Source organism: Alligator mississippiensis, chromosome 2 (genome assembly GCF_030867095.1).
Source record: "Alligator mississippiensis isolate rAllMis1 chromosome 2, rAllMis1, whole genome shotgun sequence".
In the NCBI taxonomy this organism is placed as follows: Eukaryota; Metazoa; Chordata; order Crocodylia; family Alligatoridae; genus Alligator; species Alligator mississippiensis.
The window spans coordinates 271270201-271289176 of NC_081825.1; the positions used below are offsets into that span (position 1 = coordinate 271270201).

The 18976-nt window shown below is 44.5% G+C and overlaps 1 protein-coding gene across 3 annotated transcripts in view; it reads right to left on the minus strand.

The window, feature by feature from the left end:
• Positions 1-12973, minus strand: part of GALC (galactosylceramidase) — a 71306-nt gene extending 58333 nt beyond the window's left edge. For 2 of the 3 annotated variants that reach the window (XM_014596399.3, XM_019481690.2), the window contains exons 1-4: positions 12678-12972; positions 11265-11333; positions 3932-3995; positions 2157-2270 (exon numbers count right to left, since the gene is read on the minus strand). In XM_014596399.3, coding sequence (XP_014451885.2) covers positions 2157-2270; positions 3932-3995; positions 11265-11333; positions 12678-12917 — 487 coding nt within the window. In that variant the 5' untranslated portion in view covers positions 12918-12972. Of the gene's footprint in view, positions 1-2156; positions 2271-3931; positions 3996-11264; positions 11334-12677 lie in introns of all 3 variants that reach the window. The other variant, XR_002088470.2, reaches the window with a different exon arrangement.
• Between the last annotated feature and the right edge of the window lie 6003 nt (positions 12974-18976).

Consider the following 18976-nt stretch of genomic DNA (forward strand, 5'->3'; position numbering starts at 1 on the left):
CCAGAGGCCCACATCTAAACCCTTACCTTCTTCCTCCACCTCTCTGTCTGCCTCTAGGGAATGTCTACTCCATCTCAGTGATTATTTTTAAATCCTTTTATCTCCCTCACCTGCTATCTCCTCATCCTGGTACTGACAGAAGCCTGAACACTCTTGCCTAAAACTATACACTGTTTCTCTGACACTATTACATATGATGGCTACTGCACAAAGTGATCCCAATCCTGTTCCCTCTCTCTGCTCAGTATACACACTTATATCAAATGTTTTCCTGAGCACTCTTTAAAGACCTGCCCTCTACTTCATGTTCACGTAAGTCTCAGTACCAATGAAATCCTGATCCACACTACAGTTCAGAGGCACTTCCAAAATGAATAACCTACTCTGTTTTCCCTTGCATTCTCTGGTTCAGTTCCCCTTTCAGACAAAGAGTTGGATCATTTGTTTGTTCTTACTCCAAAAGATAACTCTCAAATTTTGCAGACTTTATAAATCATTAAGCAACACTCAATTGCAAAAAGTACTTAACAGACAACTTTGGCCCAGGGACTAGAATAGTAAAGGAGGTTGTGAAAAAAGGAAGAGAGAGTTGGGTAAGCTAGATTTGTTAGGAGTAGGAAGTTAATGGACAGAAGCAAATAATCTAGAAACCAGACAGGAAAAACCAGAAAAGGCAGTCTGCTTTGCAATAGTTTGGGAAAAGGATTTTTTATCACTTAAGAGGATTAAAACAGTAAACCATAGCTCTTTAGTATTTAAAGAAATCTAGAACATTTGTATGCACTTTAAACTTGTGGCTTTTCTGGCTAGATCGGCAATTAATACGCCTCATTTTGTAACATGTCACCAGTTGGGCAGCGCTGTAAACTGCTCAATTTGGAAACTGCATAGTATATAAATGAATGAGTTATACACAAGAATCAAGTCACATGCCATAAGAGGCATCATCATCTTGCTGCTACAATGCATCGGTAAAAATTGGTGCCCAGATAAACTAAAATTTAGCCAGAACCAATTATAACACCGTACATTTGTGTAACGCATTTTTCACTGCAGCTTCAGTGTATCGTTCCATTACTGTCTAAATCATAGAACTCAGGGTACCTCAGTCTGTACTGAACAGACACTCACAACACTTCTATAAACTTGAGATGAACAAGTTATATTTCCTAAAGTCAGTAGTTGAGAGAATATAGCAGATATATGAAGATGACTGTGGCTGTGGTGAGATGTTACATCTGGAATGCTACAGAAGCCTCTATATTATTACAAAAGTTGAAAGGACAGAAGTGTAATTCACCCCCTCCCCCACAATGCCACTATGAAATGGCAAAGTTCCTCAAAGGCATACCTGGATGAAACAGTAACTTCTCTGTAGTGCTCAGTAGCATATACACATGGTGCACTGCTACAGGGGGACATTAAATCATTCCCCTAGTATCCCACAGTGCTAGCAGAGGATGAAGAATGAGGGGCACCAGGGGAAGTAGGGCAAAGGGGGGGGGGGGGCGGGGGAGAAAAGAAGCCCACGCGGTTAATCAATGCTGTCTAGGTGCTCCATGACAGCCCCTCTATCAAGGGTAGCCATATACCAGAGTCCATGCTGTTGCTCCAGATAACTACAGCAGGTATAGCTGGCTACCAAACAGGGACACCCTACCCAGTGGTCCCCCTTCCACAAGGCCGTCTGTGATAAGATTCCCCTAAAGGAAGAATGGGAGTGAGGGGGGAAGGTAAGCAAGGGAGCAGAGCAGAAACCCCCATCACCCTCTGCAAGGGCACATCTTTGCCTCGTAACAAGGGAACTGTAAAAGAGTAGTATGGAACATACATTAGACAAATGTAGGACTTTAACTTGTTGCTCAAACACTCAGCTCTTGTGTTAGTTATCTAACATGCTTCTCACACCAGCTGCTTTGGTTTGGTAATTAAGTCTGAGCATAGTCACTAGCTGGCCCAGGAAGTCCATATATGAAGTCAGTGCCTAAGGTATGTTTACAGTCCTACATCTACTGCTGAAATATTGTTCCTTCAACAGGAAGAGCAAGACAAGCTGGCCAATTTGCTTCATTAAAATTAATAAGCACATTAAGAATCAAGTATTAAATCCCATTTAAAAACAGAGCATCCAGAAACCAGAACCTTAAAGCAGTTACCAATCAATTTAATATTGGGGTTCCTCTTTTTAGCTTCTTTCATCAGCCACCACTCATAGCCTCGGAAGTAGTTCTCATCATTTTCATAGTGCATGTGAGATGGTTCAGTACCATCTAGATAGAGAAAGAAAATAAATTAGCAACTTGTCTCTGTGCCATGACAGACTCTTACGTATCAGCGTTTTCCATGTTGCTTATCACTACATTATGCAAGTACAGCTTACTTTTCAATCCACATCAAAGAATGAGTGAAGTAAAATAAACTAATCGGACTGAACAGGCAGGTCTAGCAATTGTTCACTTTTAGCTTATTAGTCAAAAATAAGGTACAGTACAGTAATCATATTAAGTAAACTGTCAGTTTAGTATTTCCATACACCTCCTTCCAAAAGGGACTCCAACCTGTTCTTGTAGCTTCTGTTACCACAGTAATATTGAGGGACAGAAAAAAAGCTGAGTCTATATTCAATATTCCTTTGACAGAGCAATTACAGCATTAACATTACTGAACCAGGAAAAGGAAGAAAGCATTTTCACCACCATAAGAAATGCTGGAACTGAAACAGTGCAACAGAGGTTTCAAACATGTTTGCTTATTGGGGAAGGGAAAAAAAAAAAAAGAGTGGGGAATTTTTATGAAACTGAGAAGCTATCTAAAGTTACATTGTTTCATAGACAAAGGGAGTTCCCTTTTTCTGTAGGACCTTGCATTACAATTTCTATGGCATTTTACCATTCCTAGAGGAGACTGTGGAATTCACATGTATAACATTGGTTTCACAAAACTGTAAGCTGTGAAATGAAACATAATGAAACATAATGGACTACCACCACTGTATATACAATGCCACCTAGCTATGTACAGAAATGGTTAACTATTTGTGCATGCAACTGCAATCATTAGAGTTGTTGGTTGTAGCCATTTTGGTCTAAGGACATAGACAGGCAAGGTTCTTTGGGTAAATGTGATATCTTTTATTAAACCAACTAAAGTAGTTGGGGGAAAAAAAAACTGCAAGCTTTCAGGCACAAACTCTCTTCTTCAAACACTGGGAGACTCACTACAGTAATTATGCATGCAAACCCTGGGCCCAAAGGACCCAAAAGCATGCACATCTGTTGATCTTCAGTTTTATTCTGCATCTACATCTTAAAAGAGCTGCAAAAGCAGCAGATGTAATTAGGGAAGGTATTTGGAGAAAATGGGAAACCCAGCAATGAACGAAAGAACCAACCACAGATAAAACCTGCAGACATCAACTACCACAAGTTTAAATTTATAAACTACTCTTTAATAGTCCAAGTATGCTGCACACCTAGATTACATGAGGTCAAGTATAACCCTTGAATCATTATGGCAATCTGAACACTGGTTTCATTTCCTTAAACGGCCAATTCTCACCATTTGTTAATAGAAGTGAGGCATTCCTTAGAATATTTTATGGAATTTTAAGGCAGATTATGTTGCAAGTAGACTAAAATGTAGTGTCATAACTGGAAGTTTACATTCCCATCCCCCAAGCAGGACTCCCAGGCAAATATGAAAACTGTAATCTATACCACAGCTCGTAGGAAAATGGCAGATTTTCCAATGTCAATGAGAGTAGAACCTTGCTAAACAACTGACTTGTTTCTGAGGTGGAGTCCCATATGCACCATGGCAAGCATTAGCCCTTCAAGTGAACTGACATTTTAGAGACAAGTACCATCTAAACCAGGAGTATTTCATCTATTGCATCACCAAACTGTTTAAAGTGCAAACCATGCATTCATACCCGTGGACTGACCATCACCTCCAATCTCAACCTTGAGCATATGCAGAGAGGCACCAAAATTCGGCTTGGGAGACGGGGGGGGAGAGAGAGAGAGAAAGAAACATCAATAAATATATATTTCTACTGTAGACGTAAAAAGATACAATGAAAAATGAATATGCCAGTTTGAAGGGACCAGAAGCTTACCTTCTATATGGAGATTTTTACCTGTTAGTACCACTACCACCATCACTAGTATAATCCCTTGCGAAATTTTCCCTACAACCCTGCTCCTCTTTTCAGTTTTTTTACCCATCAAATACAGTGCTCTCAATTTCGGTTTCACTGTAACTCCTACACAGTAAATTCTCCCTTTTCTGCATGGCTCTTTAGCACAGCAAAGTGTAAAAAATAGCAGTGTCAAAAAGGCAAAACCCCATGGGACATGTTAATTTTAATATGACTAGATTTCAAAAGAGTATCATCATTTTAGAAGTCAGAAGGGTTCTAGCTACCACATCTGTAGTAAGGAATTAATTCCACTGGAAAAGGTCATATTCTAAATTTACAAAAGCAGCTGTAAAAGGGAACTTCTGTGCATCCACAGAAGATTGGACGTGCAAAAGGGAAAGACAGATACGTGATATCATCCACCCCTTCTCCCCACTTGCTAATCTTCAGAGCCATTCTGTGCTACGCTATGGTCTAGATCAGGGGTATCAAATATGCAACCTGCGGGCCAAATACAGCCTGTGGAGATGGATCATACGATCCACTGTTTTTTCCTCAAAATTTCCTCTTGGGTTTCTCAGCAATTTCCATGAGCTTAACATCAAAGATAACTGGAAGGTGGCCTCACTCTCCTCGAGTGCTGTAAATCAGACAACTGTGTTCTCAGGCCAGGGCATCTCCCCCTAGGCCTGCCTGCTCTCTCTCATCTTTTCTTCTCTCCTTCTCAGCTTCCTTCCTCCTCCTTTTGTTTTGTGTTACAAACATGGCTCACCTCTCTGTAAGCCCTTCCATTTCTCTGCTCCTTATCTCCACCGATTCTCAATGCCTTGCTAACATGGCCAGAAAGGAAAACACTTGAATGTCATGAATGTTTTAAGACATAGCAAGAGTGCTACAAAAGTGACAGAGCTCGCAGGGTTGTTGTTGACAAGCTGCTGGCATGCGTGAAGAGTTGACACTCTGCGTGTAAGGTGACACTGTGCAACACACAGCAGTTGGAATAGAAAGGATTTGGAAACAGTAATGGTGTTGTTATTTACAAGACATATCCAATTTTATCAATATTAGTCATCTGTGGCATAACAAGCACATGTCACATCTCATATATTTGAGTTAACTGTACACCAGCTATCACAACTTAGACAAGGAACGTGGACAAGGAGCGTTGTGCATTTTAAAAGAAATGGAAGCTCTCATACAGTGGCTGTTCCAAGGAACACAACATAAATGCATCATGCAAGTGACACAGCAACAACAGACTACTCTGTCCTTTCTGAAGAAATAGATGATTCTTCAAAGTACTTTGCTGAAAGAGACTTCTTGAAGAACTCTGGCTGGCTGTACTATATTTAAGGATGCAGAAGCAAGCTATATCGATGTGGTAGAAGGGAAAGTGCAACAGGAGACAAGCCGGCTAGTACTAGGGAAGAATCATAGTACTAGGGAAAAATACACAAGTCTTGCATGGGCATGCAGAGAAAATTAGGAATCTCAAGGCACAATTTCAAATGCAACTGGCAAGGGACGGCAAGGGACATAAAAAGGCAATAAAAAGGGGCAATACACAGTTACCAAAAGTAAGAGAAAGACCAGAGAAACCATATTTAATGCCTTCACTTGCTTCACAAATAGGGGCAGCTGCCAAATGACCAGCATAGTTGGCAGTAAGACAGGGACCCAACAGCCTACTTTTAAGTCAGCAGGCCCAGACAGAATGTACCCTAGCATACTAAAGGAACTGACTAACATAATCTCAGAGTCATTAGCTATTCTCCTTGAGGACTCCTAGGCCGCGTGATATGTGGCACCACAGACATGTCTGCAGTGCTACATATAGCATGGTCAATTGTTCTCTGAGCTGCAAGGGAGCAGTGCGTAGGGTGTTTTATGACCCCTGGATATCCAGGGGTCAGAAAAACCTACTGGAAAACAAGCAGAGCAGCACACGTGGCAGCAGAGCGCACTGCCCAAAGCCGGAGCGTGACCTGCCAGAGACGTGCTCCGTTGCCAACCACAGCAGAAGTAACGCAGCTGCAGCCTGGGCGAGCCCCCATGACCCCAGATAAGGCTGCTAGGGCCAGCCCAGTGCTAGCCCCAGCCCCCCCCCCACCACACCCAGGGTAACTTGCCACATGCCAGAGCTTGTGTAGCATAGGCATTCCACAAGGACAAGTATTGGCAGAACAAGGTGCACCACTGCTAGTTGTCCCTGGGGAACCAAATGTCCACGTATGGCTGTATGCAGCCCTAGAGGTCAGGTGAGGTCCCAAATGATTAGAAAAGGGCAAGTATAGTACCCACCCTTAAGAAAAGGAAGGAAGATGAGCGAAAAATACAGACCAGTCAGCCTAACACTGATACCTGGAAAGATCATGGAGCAGGTCCTCCGGTAATCTACTGTGAAGCATCTAGAAGAAAAAAAGGTGATCAAGAACACCAAGAATGGATTCATCAAAAAGTAGTCATTTGGCCAACCTGATCTCCTTTAGCAATAAGGTGCCACGCACTGTGGAGGGGGGAAGAGAGGTGTATGTGATATACCTCAACTTTAGCAAACTTTTTGATAGGCTCCCACAACATTCTCATTAACAAGCTAAGGAAATGCAGGCTAGATGAAAGGAAATAAGGTGGATATGCAACTTGTTGCATCATCGTGCTCAACAAGTATTCATCAATGGCTCAACGTGTACCTGGAGATTATCAAGTGTGGTTCCCCAGGGGTCTGTCCTAGGTCCAGTACTGTTCAAAGTCAATGATTTGAACAATGGGATTGAGTCCACGTGTGACAAATTTGTGAATGATACCAAGTTGGGTGGAGTTGCAGGCATTCTAGAGAGCAGCAATAGGATCTAGAATGATCTGGATTAATTTGGGACCATTTTTCCAGTCTATCAAATGAGATTCAACAAGGACAAATGCAAAGTCCTGTGCTTGGGACAGAAAAACTGCATGCACCAATACAGACTGGGGAATGACAGACTCGCCTGCAGTCCTGAAGAGAAGGACCTGGGAGAGGAATTGGGGGAAAAGGAACACAGTGTACCACATAGTGAATATGAACCAACAGTGAGGTTTTGGGATTTGTTTTTTTCCATTTTCCAACAAGTCAACAGCATATGGGGTTGTATCAACAGGAGTGTCTCTTCGGAATCAAAGGAAGCGATTCTTCTACCTTATTCAGCAATGGCAAGGCCTCACCTATGTTCAGTTTTGGGCCCCACATTTCAAGAAGGATGTGGACAGCTTGGAAAGAGTGCAGCACAGATACCCAAAAAATTATTAGGAGCCTGGGAAACATGACTTTTAAGAAAAGGCTGAAAGAGCTAGGGTTATTTGGAGAAGAGAAGACTGAGCTGGGATTGAATAACAGTCTTCAAATATGTGAAAGGCAATTGCAGATGGACTTTTCTCTGTGGCCATAAGGGAAAGAAGAGGGAGGAATGGCTTCGAAGTGCAGCAAGGGAAATTTAAACTAGAGATTAGGGAGAGCTTTCAGACTATAAGGGTGGTCAAACACCAAACAGGCTACCTACAGAAAATGCAGAATCTCCATCCTTGAAAATCAGAAAGCAGGTTAAACAGACATCTGCTGGAGATAATTTATTCAGGGATGATCCAGCCTTGAGTGGGGCCTAGACTAGATGACCCTAAGAGGTGGGCTGTTTCCAGCGCTACTTTCCTATAGTCCTCAAAATGCATGGCAAAAGCTGCAGGCATGATGTGCCTGAAGAAGCAGCAAGCTTTTGCCCCTCCCCACCAAAAAAATTAAAAAGGCAGCCTCTTCAAAAAACACAGTAGCCAATAGAATGTATGACTCATCAGATAATTTACAGAGTTCACTCCAGACTAGCGTTTGCTTCTCTTTCAATAGCACTTGATAACAGTGCATGCGAATGATGTTGCATAGGCAGCTATGTTCCTTTGGTGTGTAGATGAAGAAAGGAGTTTGTGGAGCTATCACCAAAGAAAGACAATGACAGGAAAGGACATTTCCAACAATGTGAGCACAGCTCTGGATAAACTGGGTGTGGACTGGAAAAGGGCAACAAATGTTGTGGATGGAAAGGCAGGCAGGATTTGTGGCAAAACTCAAGAGCAAAGTGCTGATGTAGCCTACAAGCTCTGCATTTTTCAATGGATTCTGCATCAGGATGCTCTCCATGCCAAAACTCTGGGCATGGACCATGTGGTGAAGGCTGTGATAAAACACAGTAAAAGCCAAAGCTTTCAACCGTCAGCAGTTCAGCTGGCTCTTAGAAGGTGGTAGCTTTCAGCATGGATTGCTGTATTGTGCTGAAGTGCCCTGGCTGACTCATGGAGCTGTCTTAAAACACTTCAAACTGCAACATGAGTGAAGTATTTGAGTTGAAAAGATTAAACCCTTGGCTAATCTGCAAGATGGAAATATGGGTACAGGACCCCAACTTCTTGGTAGACATAATAGGGCACCAAATATGGTTGAACATGAGAAATCGGGCTGAAACCAGGCTGTGACTAAGTATCACAATACTTTGCAGGTCTCTTTCCCAAACTGACAGCTTTGTTTCAAACAGCTTACAGTATAATGTAACACATTTCCCCATAGGTTAGTGGCATTGGAACTGAAGGTAGAGCATTTAGAGAACGCATGTGATAACGACTATTGATCTTGGCTACAAATTCCAAGACAAATTCAAATCCATGAAGCAGAATTCAGACTTTTCCCTGTTCTCTGCCCCTGTGGAGGATGCCCCTCACAAGCAGAGCTGAAAATGGAACGCACTCTTCTTCAGTATGACACTGCGCAGAAGGACAAGTTCTCAGCAGTGATGATTCGCAAGTGTTACTGATACCTTGGGGGGGGGGGGGGGGGGGGGGGGGGGCAGGGGAGAAACTATCCAGCAATGTGTGTTTGCAAGCACATATGGGTTTACCAATCTTATCAGGTGATGAGGGACTCAGTGACAGTCACAAGCACCTGAACATCATCCTGAAATTGGCCTCAGAATCACTACAAACAAACACTGACAAGCCAGATGCTGCAAAGAGGTGCCAGGTGCTGAGAGCAAGACTACCACTTCGTGATATATTGGCATGTGTAAAAGATTTTTGTGTTTTGAAATCATTTTATATTCTGCTCATTTTCCATTTGAGAACAAAAGCAATTTTTCCTCTTTTTTATGAGGATAAATCAGTTTTGTGCTAGCCAGAAGCTTGTTCATACCTTGTGTGTTAAAAACACGTCCACAAATTTAAAAATAGATGCAATGAAAATGGCTGTTAGCATGTCAAAAAGGTGTCACAAAGTGTAAACCAACTAAGAGATCCTGGTGAAGAATTATGGTACCTGCAAGGTAGACCAATTTTAATTTGACACCCCTGGTCCAGGTGGCTAAAGCCAGGGAACAAATGTTTAAGTGACATTTTGCTATCCCAAAGATGACACATTTACTGTGCTAAAGAAACACAAATTGCAGTTGTCCTGTGCAACCTTACAGGGTGTTTAGAACCATTTTTGTACTCTATGACTATACTAGATTAAGTGTTTGTTTGTATATTACAGAACCTCTTGCACTTTCATTTTGGCAGCAGCACTACCAGAGCCAGGTGCCTTACACAGATGCAAGAGAAGTCCTGCCACCAGACTTAGCTCAGCTCCCCCAGATATGTGAAGATCCACCAACAGAAGCTGTCTGTCAACATAGCCAGGTCCTCTCTCAGGGGTTTGCACTGGCAGTGTTACATTAGCTGCAGCTAGCCCTTGCCAACAGCGTAAGCCAATATAGCTCCACTGGCAAAACTAACATAAACAGGGTCTGATGTGGTTTAGAGTGGGCAGCTTTATTGGTACAATAGAGTGGATATCAATTTAACTAACGAATTCAGGACATTAACATAAACTTGTATTCTAGAATATTAATTTTATGAAGATGGAACTCCCTCAGCAAGCTGGAGAGCAAGGATACTCTACAGCTCCCAGGTCAACTAGAGTGGCTTTCAGTAGTCACACATTGTACAAGGCCTTCCACACTCTTATGTTACCATTGCTCAAGACTTACCATCTACAGAGGCAGCTAACCAAATCCTTCATTTTATCTACTTTATAGACTAAAAGGCAACTTGTATGTCTAGCTCAGGATCCCCAAATATTTTAGCAATTAGAGGAGGTCTCTGTAATCACCTCCAGAACTATAACTCCAAGAGAAGGCAAGATATGAATTATCCTTACAAGAGTTACCAAGCTGCTCTCAACTGTTTAGTCATTTCAGTACAATTTGTTCCATCATAACTTCACAGGACGTTGACTCTTCATAACAGTTATTCCCAGGGCTTTTCTCCATCTTTTTTTCTTAAAGGACTGGAGCCTCAGTGGGCAGGCGGCTTATGCAGAGCACCCCCATACAGCATGGGACAGTGGGAGGCAGCAGGGATTGCCCCTCATCCTAGCAGCACCCGGTGAGCACCAAGTGCTAAAAAGAAAAAACTCAGGAGCAGAGGTGGGCAGGGGCTGGCAGGCACCTCCCCATGGTCCCTTCCCACACCCCTACTTACCAGCTCCAAGTACAGCTGCAGCTTCCTGCGGCAGCCACCAAGGACTGCCCAAATCAAAGCTCTCCAAATCTTTTCCAAAGATTCAGAGACCTTTAAAAATGGATTCAGACCTTTTAATTGGTACAGATTCAATTCGCCACCGAATCGAATTACCACCTGAAGCTTCACACCGCCCTAACAGTTAATTCTACACAACCAAAGAGTGTCATCACAAATGAGATAACACATGTACATGAAAGTTAGCACGTGCAGGACTGCTTACAGAATCAAGACCCGAGTGGCTCAAGTTAGAGTGAATCAATGAAAAAGCTAGGACTGAAAGTTCTTCTGATATAACCCACCAGATGACACATCAACTAGAAAATAACAAAGGAAAACAGGAATATACTTAGCACTATGACTATTTAAATCATTTAATCAACTGGAATCTTGTAAGAGTGCTATAAAAGTGTTAAATAACATTTGCAAGATTTGACTGAAAACCATATCACACAAATATAATGCACTACACTGTTGTGCCATTAAAAATAGGTGTAAATACCAAGACTCAGATTAGAGAAGTACATCAGTTAAATATAAATATATACATTACCATAAACAGATAATCTAAGATCTGAGAACGATAGGGCTCTGGGTAATTCACAAGAAGTCGAGAGGTGGCCTGAAAAAGAGAACAAGTACATAGAGGAGAAAAAAGATCATTTAGAGAGTGGGGCTGTTCTTTTGTATGAAAATAAAACTAATACCTAGTAAAGATTCTAGACACCTAAAACAACACCACAGTAAAATCCCACAAGGACTACTGGCAATTAAGCCTATTACCAAGAGCTCAGCCTGCCAGCCACCTACACAAATGGTTTTCCACTCCTACAAGTCACCACAAATTATCATATTTGTAGCACAAGACGTTCACAGCCTACTGTTGTTCAGCTGCCTGCAACAGCAGGATAGTATGCACTGGGATAGGATGCGGGGGTGGAGAGAGAGCAAAGGCACATAAGGACAGCAGCCTTTCCCCAGCCAAACAGTAGTCACTCTAATGGTGTTTTTCTTCCATGAAACAAAGCTCCTTTGGGTTTATGAGGAACAAAGGCCAGGGAAAGAAAGACATGTGCCCAATGATAAGCTCTGAATCAGCTATGTTTAGGTGCTGTGGCAGAGCTCAGCTAGCGGATGGAGAGCAGGACTTGGCTTACAGGAGTGGAGATCCCCAAAAACTCACTGGATTATTTGGGTACTCATTTCTAAACAATTTAGAGGGGCATCTTCAGGAATAAAAAGTAAAATAAAAAAAAAAGATAAATTAATCCACAATAGAACTGAGCTGGATTCCAATGGAGTAGGAATCCCCCTTTGGAGTCTCCTACCTACCTACCTCAGCTCCCCCAGGTCGAGCAAGTCACACCCCCCCTACATCTTTCAGGCCTTAGATCAGTGATTCTCAATCTTGGATCAGGTCAGATCCAATCAGATCAGAGATCTTCAGACTTGAGACACCTCTCAGAAAGTGCCCTATTTACTGTCACTTGCTCATCAACTCTGGAAAGAGCAATTCTTCTCCTGCAAAGGACTTGGAGAGACTGCAACAGGTTTTTAACGCCATGGGTTCCTGTTCAAGATCCTTGGGCTCATCTTGCAAGTCCTGTTTGCATACCTCATAGGGCTACCTTCATGGGACACCCCAGGCCACCCTTGACAGGACACCATACCACCTGGCCATGAACCCCTGCCTTCAAAAAAACACCAAAGAAGCAGCACAAGCTCCACAGGGCTACAAGCCGCAGCCCAGAACCAAGCTCTCTCCACAGTGATACGACTGCAGCCCCATTAGCCACCTGACAAATGCACACGATCCCAGGCCATGCCCCAAGGTGAGCATCTCCCTGCCTTCCCCAGCCCCCTCATTTCCCTGCCTGATGGGAGCCCAAGTGGGGCTGCATGGCAGGAGTCAGCCACGGCTGGGACAAGGACCAAGCAGCCGCTATTCCCGCCCCGCCCCGCTCACCCCTCCGCCGCTCACGGCCCCGATGCCGTCGAACTCCCGGCCCAGCCCGTGCGAGTCGTCCAGCGGGTAGGTGGCTGCGGCGCGGGCTGAGCTGCGGCCGCGGCCACGGCCGTGGCCGTGGCCGGCGTCGGCCCCCAACAGGCCCGGGCGCCAGACACAGCCCAGCAGCACCCAGCCCCACAGCAAGGCCCCGATGCCGATCCCGGCCATGCCCGTCCCGCCAGCAGCGCCCGCAGCCATCAAGTCCCCGCAGACCCTCAGCAGCCGTCTTTCAAGCCATTGTGTCACGTGACAACCGTCCCACAGGTCACCTGACCGGGGAGGAGCTTGGCGGCCAATCACCGCCGTCCCTCCTGTGGGCGGGGAGGTGAGAGAGAGAGAGAGAGAGAGCGCGAGCGTTATGGAACAGTCACGTGCCTCATGAGCAGGCGAAGCGGGGAGGGTGAAGTCAGGAGCTGCCATCTTGTGTAAGGGCAAGGAACATTTCGAGGCGGCCGCGTCGGGCCCGGGCTGGTCGGGAGAGCGAAGCTGCAGAGGACCCATGTTGGGTGCTGGACGCCGGGAGCCCGCGGGGCTGCGCGCGCACAGGGCAGGGGCGGGGCCGCGGGTTCCTGCTGCTGGGCCGTGGTTGTATGTGGCCGCAGGAGCCCTGCCTCTGACGGGCTTTGTGACTGTCTTGTCTCCGAAACCTGGATTCAGCTACTTGGTCCGATTAGCTCAGCGCTAGGAAACCCTGGCCTCACCCTTCGTTTCTTTGACCATCCTGGAGCCAAACCAGCCCTGCCCACCACCCGCGCGGGCTGCCCCTTGCCTAGGGGGCAGGGGAGGGTCGTCCCTTATAGCCAGAGCAACCTAATGGCGAGGGCCTGGCTACACCTGGCGCAGAGACGCGTGCGGCTGTTCGTGCCAGCTCCAGGTTGGAGCCCGCGCCCTTCAGGCGGGCAGGGGCCTGGCAGGGTCCCCCAGCCCCTGCTCCCACAGGAGGCTGAAGTTGGCTTCTTGCTCCCTGGTTCTTGCTCCCCGTTCCTGGTTCCTTTTTCAGAGCTGGTCCTTACCAGGATTGCCAACTCTGAAGCTATTCCAGGAGGGTTTTTTCCCAACATGACATCATGTCATTAATTTTACTGTTCAGCCTGTTCACAGGATCAGTCCCCTAGATTGCTTTCACTAGTCACCCGGATCAATGCTGATTTCGGTAGACCCCCGGCCAGTCCGGGAGGATTGGCAGCCCTAAAGCCCATCTTACTCAGGCCCCTGGGGCCTGTCAGTAGGCAATCTGGCATGCAAAAGCCAAGTTTTGGGTCAGGCTGGTAGACACTGAATCCCATCTGCCTTTTAACCTGGCCCTCACTTTACACTCTCACACCTGCCTTTTACAATTGTGCACTTTGACATCAAACCATATAACCCAAGACTACACACAGTGAAAACAGGCGCCAGTAGCCCTTCCTACCCTCTGCATACCAATGCAGATAAGAGAATGCAGATAAGGACTATACAAAGTTTTCACTAAGGAACATAACCTTAGTCAAACATGCAGAACATAATCAGGGATGCACAGGATTTTTTTGAATACATATCACTTTGAGCATGGATGATGGGACATAACAGCAGTAACTGACTTCTTGACTCAGGTTTAAGCCATGTTAAAAATTATACATATTTTTCTTCTTTATTTTTTTCTTATTAAATATGCAAGTCTTCTCAGACAGAAATATACGCGAATATGAGGATTTTTGGATAAGCAGTCACCTGTCATGTCTTTTCACTATGAATGTTGTGAAGTTATGTATTTGAAATTAGTTTGTTCTACTTTATGCCTGTGTTTTATTTATTTGTTATTTATTAAGGTAAAATAAAGCACATTTATTTAAATTGTTTTCTGACAGGAAAAACCACATTAAAAATGTTCTTTCCTTCATTTTTTCTCATGGAAACTCACTGATTTTTCCAAAATTAACTTTTTATTACTGTATTTACTTGACTCCAAGATGAATTTTTTACCCTTGTTCAACATGGGGAAAAACATGCCTCATCTTGGATCTGAGTACCAGCACTCTTGTTCTCAGCTAGGCATAGGATCAGACAGTAGTACAGGTCAGGGATCAGGTGGTGGATGGAGCAGCATCTTGCATGAGGATCAGCAAGCAGTGCATATAAGGATCAGGTGGGGAATGGGGCAGTTGTGTGGATGGGGACTGAGCAACAGCATGTGATCATGACTGGGCAGGGGATGAAGAAGCATGCAGAAACCGATCTTCGGGTTGGGCAGGACTTTGCCCAGGCCTTTTTGGGAGAGTCCCTGGATGGCAGAGACGTGTGTTGGGGAGACCCAAAAGGATTTCCACCCATAATCCCAGCCCTTGATCCATTATATTATTTTACATTTTAATTAGCAAATATACATTGTTGATTAAATTCTCACTCTTCAGCTTATGTAATTCATTACTAACAACCTGTAATTGTCTAAGGATTAGCTTTGAAAAAGGGACTGGGAATAAGGAACTGGAAATTGGGAATGAAGAACTGGGAATAAGGAACCAACTGCAGCCTCATTCCTTATCCTTTTCTCCCCCTCCCTTCTTCTAGCTGCCAGGCTGTCTGTCCCAGGGGAGCAGGGAGGGAAAGGTTAACTTGCCTGCCCATCAGCAGCTGGCAGGATGCTTTTGGTCTCAGTCTGAATCCACCCAGAAAGCAGCAGCATAACTGGGTAGGCTCCCCTCCCTGCTCCTGACCCTCCCCAAGACACCATGGGCAGCCATAAGTAAGCAGAACAGGGTGGTAGTGAGTGCAAATGGGGAAAGGGTCAGTGAGTCTGATCCAGGCCAACTGGGGAGAGGCCTAGAGCCGCCTTCCCCAACCCATGGGTGGCAAGAATATATGAAAGGATCACGAACAAATTTTAAAAATGGATCAATAAACTTTAAACATGGATTCTCTTCTTAAAAGAAAAATGTTGGAAACCATGGTTTTTCCCTTGCAGGCTGTTACAGTTCCAGCCTGCAAGGGGCTGCTTGGGAGGCACCCTGCCCCCCCATACACACACCCTGCCCCACACATTGGGGTCTGGAGGCAGGGATCAGTGGGTTGGGAGTGAGGGGCACTGGGTCAGGACTAGTCATAGATCAGAGGCAATGACATATTTTGGGCGGAAGGCTGCTGGGGACTGCATAGGTAGCCCCCCCACCCCACCCCGCCTTGACAGTTGCCCCACCCCCTGGTCACCATATTAGGACCAGAAGTCCTGCCCCCTAACCATGCCATCAGAAGCCGCTCCCCTTGCTGCCCCCTCCCCCCAAATATTCCTTTTGGGAGTTGGGGCTTGCCATCTTAGAAACAGATAAAAACCAAATCATACACTACAAGCCAAACACCTACTATATTTTAATTTTATTACAAAAAATATTTGTCATGATTTGTGATTGTGTACTGTATATAGCAGGTACATAAATAACTAAAAAATAAATACTACATAAATAACTAAATATAAATAGTACATAACTAAACATAAATACTCAAGACCTTTTTGTTAAAGAGATCTTCCCAGAGCTGCCCATCCTAGCCTTCAAACAAGCACCAAACTTCGTTCACCTCATCACCTGAAGCAAACTTCCTCAGGCCCAGAACACACCTGGCATGGATCCAGACCATGCCATGACAAGTAATGCAAAACCTGCCAACACATCTCCACCACCCCCACAATTACTACCCCCCACAACAGATCCATCAGCAGTCCTGCATCTTACAGGTGCACCTCCAGAAATGTAACATATCTCATCCAATGCACCAAATGCCCTGATGGAAAATATGTAGGAGAGACCAAATAACAACTCTGCACCAGAATGAACGCACACCGGAAATCTATCAAAGACAGAAATACCCAATTTCCTGTAGGGGGCACATTTCTCACAAGAAAACCACTCTCTCTCCAATCTCTCAGTCCTGAACCTCAAAAGGAAACTTACACAAAACTTCCCAGAGACGAGCCTATGAACTCCACTTCATCAACCTCCTGGATACTAAAAATCATGGACTAAATATAGACATTGGATTTATGACACATTATAACCTGCCTAACTTCTGACTCCTCAGGTACCTCTCCCCCCAACCCAGCCTGTCTCTCACCCATTAACTCCTCAATCTACATCGTCACTGACTGCCTATCTTGTATGCATACCAGCCCAGCCTCTAGCTTCTTTACTTTTCATTCCATCCAGGAAGAGCACACACCAACTGCTGAAACTTCCTCAGCCTGACAAAGGGTTTTTGAACCCGAAAGCTTGCTTAAAAATTGTTTTCCAACTATTTAAGTTGGTCTAATAAAAGATATCAAATTCACCCAAAGAACCTTGTCTGCCTATAAGCCTATATAGAGCTTTCACAGAATCATATAAATCAGGGCTGGAAGGTACCTCTGGAGGTCACATCTAGTCCAACCTCCTGCTCAAAGCAGGACCATCCCCAACTAGATCATCCTAGCCAGGGCTTTCTCTAGCAGTCTCTCTAGATAATCTGTTCCACAACCTCTCTGGGTAACCTGTCCCAGTGTTTTACTACCCTCCTAGTGAGAAAGTTTTTCCTAATATCTAACTTAAACTCCCCTTGCTGTAATTTGAGACCATTGCTTCTTGTTCTGTTATCTGCTGCCACTGAAAACAGCCTAACTCCATCCTCTTTGAAACCACCTGTCAGGTAGTTGAAGGCTGCTATTACATCCCTTCTCCATCTTCTCTTCTCCAGACTAAATAAGACCAGTTACCTCAGCCTCCCCTCATAAGACATGTCCTCCAGTCCCCTCACCATTTCTGTTGCTCTCTGCCAGACTCTGTCTAATTAGTCTACATCCTGTCTGTAGTGGGGGGCCCAAAACTTGACACGGTACTCCATCTATTTCTTCTCAGAACACTTTACAAAAATAGGTTTGCCTTTGGCATACAGAGAAGATGAGGCACAAAGAAGTACAGGGACTTGCCCATGATCACATAGGTAGACAAAATCAGAGCTAGAGGTAGAAAACCAGGCTCTGTATATTTAGTCCTGTAAGATAGATCACTAATTGTATTTTGCCAACTAGCTTTGCTCCTCACGGTAAAAATCTGGAATGTCTAAATGATATAATTTCCTGACTAACATTTCCTGTTTGTTTCTTCCTTATTCTTTAATAACCCCAGTGAACCTTTATTAAAACCTATATTGTGCTTTGAAATCACAAAATATAATTAGCCTTCACACACCCTATTGAAATGAGTAAACCCATTTGCAAAAAACTTTTTATTTGCAGACCAGTAAGGGTTTACATGACTTGCTCAAACATCCAAAGTGAGTCAGTGGCAGGGCCAGTTTCCTGGGCTCAGGTCCATGCTCAGTAGAGTTGACTGTGCAGTCTCCTATAACTTAGTGCTTTTGTATGAAAATTAAAGTTTCTTAGAGATCTTGATTTGGGGTGGAAATCTTAGGCTTGGTGTCTGCTGGTAAATTATGTTTGTATCTCTAAGTCTTTGTACATGCAGCCAGGAACATCTGACAGGGCCCCTTTATAAATTAAAAGGTAGAAAATAATGACACATTTTAGACTTAAAATATGTTCTCTAGGTGTTTTCTATAATGGTGTTTTTTTCGACACAGCAAGGGCTTTTTTCAGGTTTTCTTTCTTAGTGCTAAGGCCCAGTCCAATGGTGACAGCAACTTCAAGATGGGCGGCAGATAGTTTGAGACACTAGGTTTCATAGACATCAGGGCTGGAAGGGACTCAGAACATCATCAAGTCCAGCCCCCACCTCCGCTCGAAAGACAGGAAGTCAGCTGGAGTCATAGGATCCCAGCAAGATAAGCATCCAATTTTCTCTTGAAGGTGTTCAATGTAGGTGCTTGAACCACCTCCAATGGCAGGCTATTCCAGACCTTGGGGGCTTGGACACTAAAGGAATTCTTCTTTATGTCCAGCCTGAAACGGTTTTGCAGTAATTTATAACCATTCGACCTCGTCATCCCTTGGTGTGCTCCGGTGAACAAACTTTCCCCCAGATCCTGGTGGTCACCCCTGATAAACTTATAGGTGGCCATCAGATTACCCCGAGCCTGCGCTTTACCAAGCTAAAGAGCCCCATAGCTCTCAGCCTGTTGTCGTAAGGTCTGTTTTCCTGACCTCTGATCATGCGCGTGGCTCTTCTCTGGACTCTCTCAAGCTTCTCCACATCCTCTAGATAAATTCAACACTTGAACAAGGCATTAAGAACTATGTCTGCATTTGCCGTGGATGAATTTGTTCCATACGGTCATCAAGTCACACTTTGCCCATT